Raw genomic sequence first — 12,159 nt, forward strand, 5'->3', positions numbered from 1 at the left:
TGGATAACGCAGCTTGAACTTACTTGGCACAGTAAATGGCTTCTTTAAATTCCGCCATTGCTCATCAACAGTGCGCTGAAATTCCGCAGGGCAGGGAAAAACCTGCGCTGTTTTGCGCTTCCTTTGTGTCCCATAAGAGGACAGCAAAGCAGGAGGACATGGTTCATCCTGCAAATGCAGTGTTTCCTTGATAGAAGCAACCAACTCATCCATGAGTGCAAGCTCTTCAGGCGAGCCAGGGGGAGAATTATCAACCCCTTCTACCTCAGCCTCCCCCTCAGACCCCCCAAGGTCCACAGATGAACGAGACCCTGAGAAGGGCACTCCAGCCATAGCAGCCCCATCGCCCTCTGAATCAGAGGAAATAGACAATCTGGGCCCTTTTGCGGATCGGTCAGCCATTAGCATTTGCACCTGAGAAGCAAGTTCGCCACAATAGCAGCCAGATCAGCCCCCTCGGGGGATGCAGCAGCCCCTTGGCCCCCCACCAAGGTGGGAAGAAACTTGCAATCCTGAGAATCCATGCCTCAGCAACAATTGGAAAAAGGAGTACTGTCCCCTTAAGACAGCGGCGAGCGTAGCCCACCGCACACTACTGCATAGATCGACCCCCACAGGGATAAGAACACTGAGCAGGGAAATACAGGACAAGGAGAAGTAAAAACCTGGAGAGGCCACACAGGCTGCTGCCACCGATCGCTGTCCCAGAGCAAAAGGAAGTGATGTAATGAATGACCGTCCTATAAAGCTATGCAGGCTACACAAACATGGCCGCTCGGCTGAGGCAATTTTTGGGCAATTACAAAATGGCGCCGACATGTGGTTGTAAATCGATCGCCATCAAAATGGCGGCGTTTGGCGCCAAAACACCACGCCCTACTCACTTAGGGCCGGACACCACAAGTTTGCCTCAAAAAAATGGCGGACCGCAATAGCGGCCGCTGCACAGCATGTCTAACCCCAGTCTGCCCACACAGCACACATAGCAGATCGGGAGAGCCCCCCCCCCCGCAGCCCACAGAAAAGGCAGCTATTCCACACAGGAATCTGACAGGGAGCTCAGCACATATACAGACATGCAGGGTCACACAGTCACAGACTGACACCCAAACAGACAGGTCCCCACATAGAAATGTACTTACCAGTCCGGATGGCGTGGGGAGCCTTCTCTAGCGACCAAACCGCTGTACTGAGGACAGGGAGTGTCGCAGCCAGGACGCAGTGGAACTGCGGTGCGAAACCGCAAATGGCATCCAGTGAGGTAGCCACCTCACAGGCAGCATCCCTGCAGCGAACAGGGATGGGTCGTTCAATATGCCAGGGAAACCTGACTGAACGCTCGATGGCAGGCTGGGGAACCCCTGGCCCTGAGCCCTGGGAACCAGGGTGGCCAGTCCGAGACCCAGCTCCGCACAATCATCTTCATCCGAAGAAACTAAACTAAATGCTGAGAAAAATAACAGCTAGTAAAAGAAAGAGAAAAATACTCAAATAAAATCAAAAATGAGAATAGAAAGCTGAGACAGAGCCCCAGAACAGTATCAGCCAAGCTACTCCTAAGCTAGGCATTAGAAACTGAGTTGAGAATGCAGGAAGCAGGGAGGTATTGACTGAGGGGACCGCCCCCTAGGGGTGTGATATGCTAAAAGCTTTTATATTAACAAATCTTGTTGCCTAGCTACTCCTATGGAGCAAAGGTCAATACCCCATTAGTGAAGATTATGAAGTGGCGGCGACTGTCGGAGGACGTAAGAGAAATTGGATTTTTGCCTTACCGTAAAATCCTTTTCTCTGATGTTCATTGACGGACACAGCTACAGAATCTTCTTGACAGTTGGGTTATGCTGCCCCCTACAGGAGTAGGACACTAGGCAGGAAAAAGCTTTACCATGCCTGTAGGGCAGTCCCAGTGGGTATACGTTTTCACTTATTGTAGTTCTCACAGGAACCGAAAAATTACAAAAAAAAAAGAAAAAGACAAAAATGTAGCAGGGACCAGAGATCCCAGCAAGGAACTAGGTCCTTACTCCTTCCTGACTAGGCAGAAAAAAACTGAATGTCTATAGCAGGAAGTGGGAGTATACCCCCTGGGACTTCCCCATAGGCATGGTAAAGCTTTTTCCTGCCTAGTGTCCTACTCCTGTAGGTGGAAGCATAACCCAATTGTCAAGAAGATTCTGGAGCCGTGTGTGTCAATGAACGGAAGAGAAAACAAAAAAAAGTATTTTCTGAGCTCTTTTCCTTGTTCCTCTAGTGTCTTCAGTCTAAGCACATTGCCGCCACTGGTCTTCTAGAAGTTTCACTTTCTACAGTATCTATTAATGTGTCTTCACTGAACTACATCCTTTCAATGTGAAGATGGTCATACACTGATTGAAATGACGTCAGTACAGCTGGGACCAGTCAAATGTCAATCAGTGTTTGGCCCCCCTACCCGACAGAAGTTGACTGTTGGATCAACGTCAGGGACATGTTGGAAAATTTTCCTTAAAGTGGAGTTCCAGTTTTTTATTTTTATTTTATTAACCTCACCGTTATAGTCGCCAATTATGTATTAAAGATCGGCATATGTTATTAAAAGTATTGGTACTCACTGTACCCTCCTGGACCAGCAAGTGTCCATCCTAAATGTGGGCATCTGAAGCCCACTAAGAGTCTCTTCCAGGATAGGGTGCTGCTGGCTACCCAGCAAGCACCTCCTGATCTCGAGCATGTGCAGTGGGACTTTATTACGGTCATAGCAATGGAGCCTAGCATCACGTTATTTCCGGTTTAGAAATAACGCAATGCTAGCCACAGAGTATGCCCACTGACTCCTGGGATTGTCTACACTGGTATCCCAGGTGCCAATACAAAAAAGGATATGACAAACCTCGCCGTTTCGGATGGAAGTGGGGCTTTTTTTTTTTTTTTAAAGGAAAAAAAGGTACGATTTAAAAAAAAAAAAAAAAAAGCGACAACACGGCAGACTGCTGTTTGGTCAGTGATGAACACAGGCATCCTGTGCTTCTCCTATTTAGGAACACAGGTCTCTGTTCATCCAGTTAATACAACCCCCACACAGTTAGAAGGCATCCCCTAGGCACACATTTAACCCTTTGATCGCCCCTGGTGTTAACCCCCTTCCCTGCCAGTGTCATTAGTACAGTAACAGTGCATATTTTTAGCACTGATTACTGTAGTAATGTCACCAGTTCCCCCAAAAGTATCAGTTAGATGTCCAATCTGTCTGCCGCAATGTCGCAGTCCCACTAAAAACTGCTGATTGCCATTACTGAGGAGAAAAAATAAAAAATGACAAATCTTTTCCCTAGTTTGCAGACCCAATAACTTGTGTGCAAACCAATCAATATACACTTATTGTGATTTTTTTTTTACCAAAAATATGTAGCAGAATACATATTGGCCTAAAATGATGAAAAAAAATAGTTTTAATTGGGGATGTTTTATAGCCGAAAGATAAAATAGGTTTTTTTTGTCGCTCTTTGTTTATAGCGCAAAAAAAAAAAAAATTGCAGAGGTGATCAAATACCACCAAAAGTAAGCTCAATTTGTGGGGGAAAAAAGACACCAATTTTATTTGGGTACAGCGTCGCACGACTGCGCAATTGTCAGTTAAAGTAACGCAGTGCCGTATCACAAAAAATGGCCTGGTCATTAAGGGGGTAAAACCTTCTGGCCCTTAAATGGTTAAAGGTTGCATTTTTCCTTCTGCTTTTTTTAACTGGACAAAAACTGATCAGTGTCCCTAGATTCAAATTGGCCATTTTCCAAAGAAGTCTACTTGTACCTAAACTGGTTTATCTCCTTATCATTTAAAAGCGCAACTGTTGTGAGAAATGTCTATATTGGGCCACAACAATCAGATTCTAACCTGCATTCTCCAGCTGTCATTTCCCAGTGTGGGCATGAACGCCAAAGCCGGTCAGTGGACGTCAGAAAGCCACTCCAGGCCTTGAAAGGATCCTGACCATATTACCGGGTTTAGACCAGCTGCTGCCTGATGAACAGCTGCTTTCGGCTCTCAGAGCACGACTGAAAGCCAAAGCGAGTTGCTCCTGCCCCTTCACCAGCGAGCACCGGAGGGGCACAGCGGATTGCAGTGACAGACAACGCTCTCTGCTCAGAGCCCAATGAGAACTGAGCGATTGGCAGTCACGCGATTACTCAGTTCTTGGGCCTGAAGCCAGCAGGCGACAGCTACAGCATTAGGCCGATGCTGCAGCATCAAGGTGAGTATGCATGTTCGTTTTTTATCTACCCCAAACTTTTCCTTTAACACCTGGCCAGGCCATAGTTTTTTTATCATGTGAATACACACAGATCAGCCATAACTTTGTGACCACTAACCGGTTAAGTGAATAACATTTATCGTCTTGTTACAATGGCATCTGAAATTCAGTGGGATATTTTAGGCAGCAAGTAAACTTGTTGCCCCTGAAGTTGATGTATTGAAAGCAGAAAAAAACAATTTGTTGTGCATGGGGTTGAATAACTGCAAACTGCTCAGGGTGCCTATGGTAACCTGTGTCCTCAGCCAAAAGTACATACAATGGGCACGTGAGCTTTAGAACTGGACCACAGAACAATGGAAGAAGGTGGCCTGATCTGATGAATAAGATTTTCTTTAAAAATTATGTGGATGGCCGGGTGCATTTATGCTACTTACCTGAAGAAATGGCACCAGAAACCATTATGGTAAGAAGGCAAGCCAGCGGAGGCAGAGTGATGATTTGGGAAGTGCTCTGCTGGAAAACCTTGGGTCCTGCCATTTATGGCAATATTACTTGACATGTACCACCTATCTACATATTCTCCTGTCTCAGTCGAAGTCCAAATCGGATGAAACCGGTCAGATTAGGAGGCGTACACGTCACACAGATACTTGTGGTCCGTGCTGCAGCCGGACGCAAGCCTCTTCAGGAATTTCTGGCACTATTTTTCTTATGCTGATTTTCAAGACATCCTAAATTGTAAGTGCAATACCGCTTGTTTTAATAAATTTAAAAGGGTAATACACTATCAGTCCTCTGTTCCTTTTGTTATATGGTGGAGCTGAAACCGTCAGTGTAGCTGTTGTGACAGACTCTGCGGATCTTAAGAGAAGGGGAAGGCAGTGTCTTTGCAGATACAAGCGTATACTGATTGCCATCTGGTAAGAGGCCAACCCAGGTGTTTTGCACGAGGTGATTGTCTGTTCACTACGGAGATTGAATTTTGTTCAGCACATGAGTTTAATATTTGCACCTTACCCTTTTTCCATTCGGTAAGGAGAAATTTCACTTGGTGGTGGATACACTTTGGATGTGGAATCAAGTTATAGTTTTTCACCAATTTGCATTCAATATCCTCACCCATCTATGGACACTTATGAACTTTTGTGTTTATGCACTTATTGATCATTCACGAACATCATTGTATATTTATGTTCTAATATATGTTTTAATTTTTTATTCATACGTTTGGATTTATTGTTGTTTAGCGCACCCCTATACACTTTATCTAAATATTGTTGCTGATCAAGTACGCCCCTTCATGGAAACTCTATTCCATGGTTACAATGACCTCTCTCATCAGGATAATGCTCCCTGACACACTGTCAAAATGGTTCAAGAATGATTGGAGGAACACTATGAGTTCAAGGTGTTGACTTGGACTCCAAATTCTTCAGATCTCAATCTGATTGAGCATCTGTGGAATGTGATGGAAATATAGGTCAAATCTATGGAGGCCCCACCTCACAACTTGCAGGACTTAAGGGATCTGCTATTGATGATTTTTTACCAGATACCACAGCATACCTTCCAAGGTCTAGTGGTGTCCATGCCTCTGAGTCAGGGCTGTTTTTGTGGCAAAAGTGAGATCTACTCAATATTAGGTGGGTTGTCAAAAAGGTATTGCTGAGGTTTGTGTGTATTTTTATTTCTAATTACCTTCTACCCCAACACCATCCTCCAACCTGAACGATTTACATTTATATAGCTAAGGATTATGTAAACTTGTGTGCCTAGGCATTATTCCTTTCTACTCACCCGTTCTTGTTTTTCTGCATCTTGCTGTGACCTCCTGTAGGAAAAGAAAGCAGTTAACACAGATTAATTGGCTAAAATGCCACTTTGAATCCAGATAAGGTGAAGGTGTATTTATGTACAACTTGTCACAAAAGAAACATCTCATCTCTGGCTTCACTTACCTCTGAGCATCAATTTCCCCGGCCCGCTCTTTGAACCGTTTCTCCCTCTCCTCGGCCTCTTTCTGCTCTCTCGCTTTACGCTCCCTCTCCAGTCGCTCCCTCTCAAAGGATGCCTTCTTTTGTTCATCTAGTCTGCGCTCCTCCTCATCTTTCTGTTAATAGAGAAAGTTTTATTGTAAGGACAAATCATTTATTTTTTAATTTAAAAAAACGGTGATAATTTCACACCAGGGTAAGTTGCCAATATGTTTCTCAGCTTTCAATGGTAGCGCAATGAAAAACAAAAAGAAAAAAAGTTTTTTTTGGGCTTGACGAACTGCAACTGTTTTTTTTTTTTTTTAACTGGAGTTCTGCTTTAATGCATTTATGTCCAGATGGATAATGCTTACCATTTCAGGGGCAGTATAAGGTCATGCTACAACTTTTTTTTTTTTTTTTTTAGTTTTAGGGTGAGGAAGGAACAGAACCCCTGTGATTTTTACGGCTATTCATGGCTCTATTAGAGAGAGATTTCCACCCAACTTCCTGTTATGAAAAAAAAGCTTTATTTCTGTCATTTTGCTGTAGGGCACTTCCTCTCTGCTCGTATAACATTGTGCGCAGGACAGAAACTAATGGGAAAGCTCTCTGTGGATGATGAAAAACCCAGACGGGGAGGGGTGCTCAGAACTGGAGAATATATAGAAGGTTTGTGCTCTCATGCTGGGAACAGCGCTAGCACAGGGAGGGTGTACTCGGAAACATTTTATGTAGAATCAAAGGGACCCTGTACCAGCGTGTTAAGATTTTAAAGCCGGTTTCTTGGACAGAGCTGGAAAGAGGTGGTGTAAGGAAAACCTAAACCCAAAGAAAGGCTCCTATTACACAATGTATGGTGGGTCTACATGGTCCAGTGGGTGAGAAAGTAGCTTATAAGATAAGGAAAGGCCATGTCGAATTGGGGAGGATGAAGTGCATAACTTTTTAAACTTCGTTAAAGGAGGAAGTGAAAGTGTCTGTTTTTCTCAGCTTTGCTGGTTAAAAATGGCAAAGGGGGTCTGTCATTAGTTGACATTCTGACAAAGATTTGTGGCCCGTAGGAGTAAGGAATGGCGCAAGGCGAAACTGATTCAGCTGGAGTTGGGGTTGGAATTGACAATCAGTAAAACCTGGAAGGAATCAGGGGTGGCCTATGACCGGTGACATACACAACAGCGAATGTCCCGAGATAATATCGTCTCACTCGGCTACGAGGAGTCTGGCCATATATCTTAACAGCGGGTGGGATTTATTGGGAGGAGGGAAGGTCCACCTTGAGCCAAGGGGTTTCACTGAGCTGAATATCCACGTACGCTTGTTCCAGAGGGATCCCTTTGGTACACCAGTTCAAAACACACAGTTCAAAACACATGCCAGATGCACCACCCTGTGGTATTTTAGAGCGTTTGGAAAACCGAAGAGGTGGGATGTCAGGGTTTTTTTTTATATCTGCACCCGTTCCATTTGTCCTCGGTGGACAAGTAACCCCATGCAAGCTGGAAGGACTTGGAGATAGTGGAGACACAAATCCATTTACAACAACCACACAGGGCTGCATGCAGCTTACGATCAGGTCTGTCTGAAAAACTGACAGGCAGACCTGATTGGAACGTTCATGTTAAAAGGTGCCATGATTGCAGGGTTTACCCTAAAATCTTTGATGTGGTTTCCATATTGATATTGTAAGAAGAATAAATAATTGTAAATGAACTGTTATATGGCACCAACACTCATTATTACATCATTTAGCTTCCCTTTAATACTTTTAAAGGCGCAATATCTACTTCACAGGGAGTGCATTGTTTTTAATGAGCTGGCTTAATTAAGCTTGGTACAAATTACGATTTTTTTCCATTCAATCAAGCATTAAAAAACAAATGAAAAAAACAGATAGCCGTACCAAAACAAGTGACGTTAGTGCGGCGATCTTCATCACTGCTGTTGTATTCTGACAGGGGGACTGACTCTTCCGCCCCCCTCCCCATATGACTAGAAAGTTGTATACCCAGTAATTAGCAACATGTGTAGCTTACTGTGAGGAGGATGATGACCAATAACACGATGACCATGTTGAGCAGTAGTACAGAACTGAAATCATTGGACTATCCAGTTCTCCTTCTCCCCTGCTATTGGCTGCAAGCACTGATCGGATGCTGGCTTTCCCGCATGTCCATTCACAAAAGCCAGTCGTAGACAGGCTGCTGTGCACACTGACCGAAAGTCGGCCAGTTCCTGCTGAACCAGCTGATTTTCCGACAGTGTGTACCCAGCTTTTGACTTGCAGGTAGGAACATTAACCATTGTGTAGTAACGCAAAGCAAAAAGCAGAGGCTGCATACCGAATGGGGATTTTACAAGTGGCACATGAAAAAAGGATTTTACAGTAAGTCAGAAATCCTATTTTTCTCTTTTGTTCATTGACGGACAACTCCTCATCTTCTTGACAGTTGGAACGTCTCAACGCAGTGTCAAAAATGAGGGGTGGGAACAGCAAGAAAAGTTCCCAAGGCTAAACCGTAGCCAACCAGGTAACATGGAGCTCACCTGAAAAAAAACAAAAACACCCTCAAAGAAGAGGACCAGGTCCTCTAAACAACATCCTGCAAAACCTTGCGGCCAAAAGAGACATCCACAGATAACACATCCACCTCATAAAAATTTGTGAAAATGTGCACAGACAACCAGGTGGCCACCTTGCAAGCTGGCGTCACTAGTAGAGTGCGCCTTGACGGGGAAAGGAGGAACCTGACCCCTGATGGAATAGGCCTGAACCACCATCTCTCTGAGCCATGTGGAAATGGTCGCAGGAGGAAGCGGACAACCCTTTGTGGTCCGACCGTGAGCACAAAGTCTGACTTCCTGAAAGACTCCATAGCTCACTGGTACACCCTAATTGCCCAGACCACATCAAAGACATGCAAGTCAATTTCCTTTGGATGTTTAGGCCTGGGACACAGTGAAGGCAATGCAATGTCTTCATTCAAATGAACCAGACAACCTTTGAAAGGGACGACGGACAGGGGCGAAGAACCACCTTATCCCTGTGAATCACTAGGTAAGGTGAACGACAGGATAACACCGCCAGTTTTGACACCCTATGCGCAGAGGTGATAGCCACCAAAAAAGGGCACCTACTTGGACAGCGTAAGGAGGGGAATTTCCCAAATATTTTCAAAGAGAGGCTTCTGTAGAGCTGAAAGCCCCAAATTGAGATCCCAAGGTGGCAAAGGAGCCCGTCCTGGAGTGATCATAAGTCCGACACCCTAAAGAAAGGTACGAACCAGGGAGTGTGTGGCCAAAGGTTGTTGGAAGAAGACCGCCAAAGCCGACACCTGGTCCTTGATGGTACTCAAGGCCAACTTCTGTTCAACCCCCCATTGAAGGCAGGTTAAGATGAGAGCCATCGAGAATGAGCAAAGATGAACCCCAAGCGACTCACACCACGCTATATGTCTTCCACATACGATGGTAGATCTTCCTAGAAGTAGATTTCCTAGCTTTCAAACACAGTAGGAATCACCGATTCAGATAAACCCCTATCCTTCAGCACCTGTCGCTCAACAGCCAAGACGCCAAAGCAAGCGACTGTAAAGCAGGATGGAAGATCGGTCCTTGGGACAGCAGATCCTCCCTGGGAGGAAGCTTCCAAGGAACATTGGCGACCAGCTGTACTAGATCTAAGCCCAACAAGGCCAGTCCAGAGCCACTAAGATGACTGGAATCCCTTCTGCCTCTATCCTACGTAAATCAGCTGATACTGACCCCACTTGGCCACCAGCACGTCTGTGGCGTCCAGCAGAGGATCCATTAACCGAGCCACAAACCTCTGCACCTTTCTGTTGCCAACAAATCCACCTTGGGGGTGCCCACCAGAGACACAGCTGATGAAACACCTCTGGATGAATGGATCACTCCTCTTGGTCCAACACCTGCCAACTGAGGTAATCCATCTGCCAATTTTCCACCCTGGGAATGTGTACGGTGGAGAAAGCTGGAACAAACTGTTCTGCCCACCTTAGAATGCCGGCTACCTCCAGAGCAACCAGGACACTGCTTGTGCCCCCTTGGTGATTGACATAAGCCATGGCCATGGCATAGTCCGATTGAATGCGCACTGGACAACCCTGAAGACGATCCATCCAATGATCTAGACACAGTCTGATCGCTCAGAATTCCAAGACATCGATTGGTAGTCTGGACTCTTCCAGAATCTAGATCCCTTGAGCAGAATGCTTGCCAAGGACACCTCCCCAGCCGGACAGGCTGGCATCCGCTGTCCAACACAAGGGGAAGGAAGGATTTACCCAGCCAAAGCGCCAGAAAACGAAGCCACCAAATCAGGGACTCCCTCGTTCCCCGACTCACCTGGATCGGATTGTCCAGAGACTGGTGAGTCTTGTCCCATTTGGTCAGAATCTCCCTTTACAGGGACCTTGTATGGAACTGTGCAAATGGAACTGCCTCAAAAGGTATAAACACCATAAGACCCAGCACCTGCATGCAAGTCTGGAGGGACGACCATCTGTTGGACAGCAGGAAGTGAATCGCAGCGTGCAATTTCTGAAGTTTGTCCAGGTGGAAGCACTCTGGCTAAGACCGAGGCCAGAGTAAGGCCCAGATAGTTCAGCTTCGTGGACAGAGCCAGAGCAGACTTAGCAAATTAGAGATGAGGGAGACCCACACAAAAAAAGTGTGCAACACCGCTAGGGACACCCCCACTGCACTCGCTGGCGGCACCACAGGGTCCAGCACAGAGCACTACCACTGCTATAGCAGAGAGAAAACCCCACAAAGACTCACCAACGATCAGGCACCTTCGACATCAGGCAAACTGCACACCATGCGGCGATCAGGAAGAGAAAAAAGCAGGAGTCAGCATTAGGGGGTGAGGGGCTTCCACCGCCAAAATCAGAGTCATACAGATTCAAAAAGATGGCTGCCGCCGTTATTTTCGATGTGGAAAACCACAAGAAAATGTCTGCCGAGGCTACACAAACATGGCCGCCAATCTACAGCACAAAAGGTTACAAAAAAATTACAGCGCCATGTGGCTCCTGAAGGCCCAGGGGGAATCCCAAAAGCACTGAACACAATCCCAGCAGGAAGGGGGGCCCTGGTAAGAGCCCCCACCAGGGTACAGCCCCCTCCTAAAGGTCGATCATTCCGCTCGCCAGCGGCATGCTCCCCCCAATCGCCAGATTGACACCCCAGACCGATCTAAAAGGTATGGCCACCTCATTGGGGGGGGGGGGGTTGTGGGCAGATGAGGGGTAACAAGTCTGCAGTGGACCACCAAGAAGGTGGGGGAACGCTACGTGGGAAGGAGGGGAACCCGGGGGTCTATGGAGCCCATGTCCACCCCAAACACCTCCAGGGTTAGAGAGGGGACAGCTACTTACTATACCAGGAACCGGGTGGGCACCACTCCTGACAGACTACCTCTCCATCGGAATAGGGGAGGCTGTCAGCCGGGAAAAACACTGCGACTCAGGCCGAGGCCAGGTCGTATGCGCCCTCGCAAAACGTTTAACTAGCAGGCCAGCCCCCGTCCAGTGGGGCTATTTTGCGGCCGACCTAGCGCGGAGCAGAGGCCTGCACGTGCTCACTGGCCAGACTGGGGGGACCCGCTGAATCTAGATTATACAGTCTATCGCCCAGTCCGGCAGTTGATAGTGGATTCTCACAGGAACAAAAACAAAGATAGGAAAAAATTGCCAGTACCAGAGATCCCAGCAAGGAACCAGGTCCTTACTCCTGACTAGGCAGAAAAAAACTGAATACCTATAGCTGAGAGTGGGAGTATACCCCCTGGGACTGCCCAAGCTTTTTCCTGCCTAGTGTCCTACTCCTGTAGGGGGCAGCATAACCCGACGGTGTCCATTAACCAAAGAAAGAGAAAAAAGGTTTATTAAAACACCACAACAGTGTTGGGCTGACCTCTTTCACAA

The 12,159-nt window shown here is 46.5% G+C and overlaps 1 protein-coding gene across 1 annotated transcript in view; it reads right to left on the minus strand.

Annotated features, from left to right (window-relative positions):
• DBNL (drebrin like) overlaps window positions 1-12,159 on the minus strand; it is a 76,623-nt gene that overhangs the window by 15,133 nt on the left and 49,331 nt on the right. The window contains exons 7-8 of the mRNA XM_082256926.1: window positions 6,194-6,345; window positions 6,033-6,066 (exon numbers count right to left, since the gene is read on the minus strand). Coding sequence (XP_082113052.1) covers window positions 6,033-6,066; window positions 6,194-6,345 — 186 coding nt within the window. The remainder of the gene's footprint in view (window positions 1-6,032; window positions 6,067-6,193; window positions 6,346-12,159) is intronic.

Source organism: Pelophylax lessonae, assembly GCF_965119305.1.
Source record: "Pelophylax lessonae genome assembly, chromosome: 4".
Taxonomy (NCBI): Eukaryota; Metazoa; Chordata; class Amphibia; order Anura; family Ranidae; genus Pelophylax; species Pelophylax lessonae.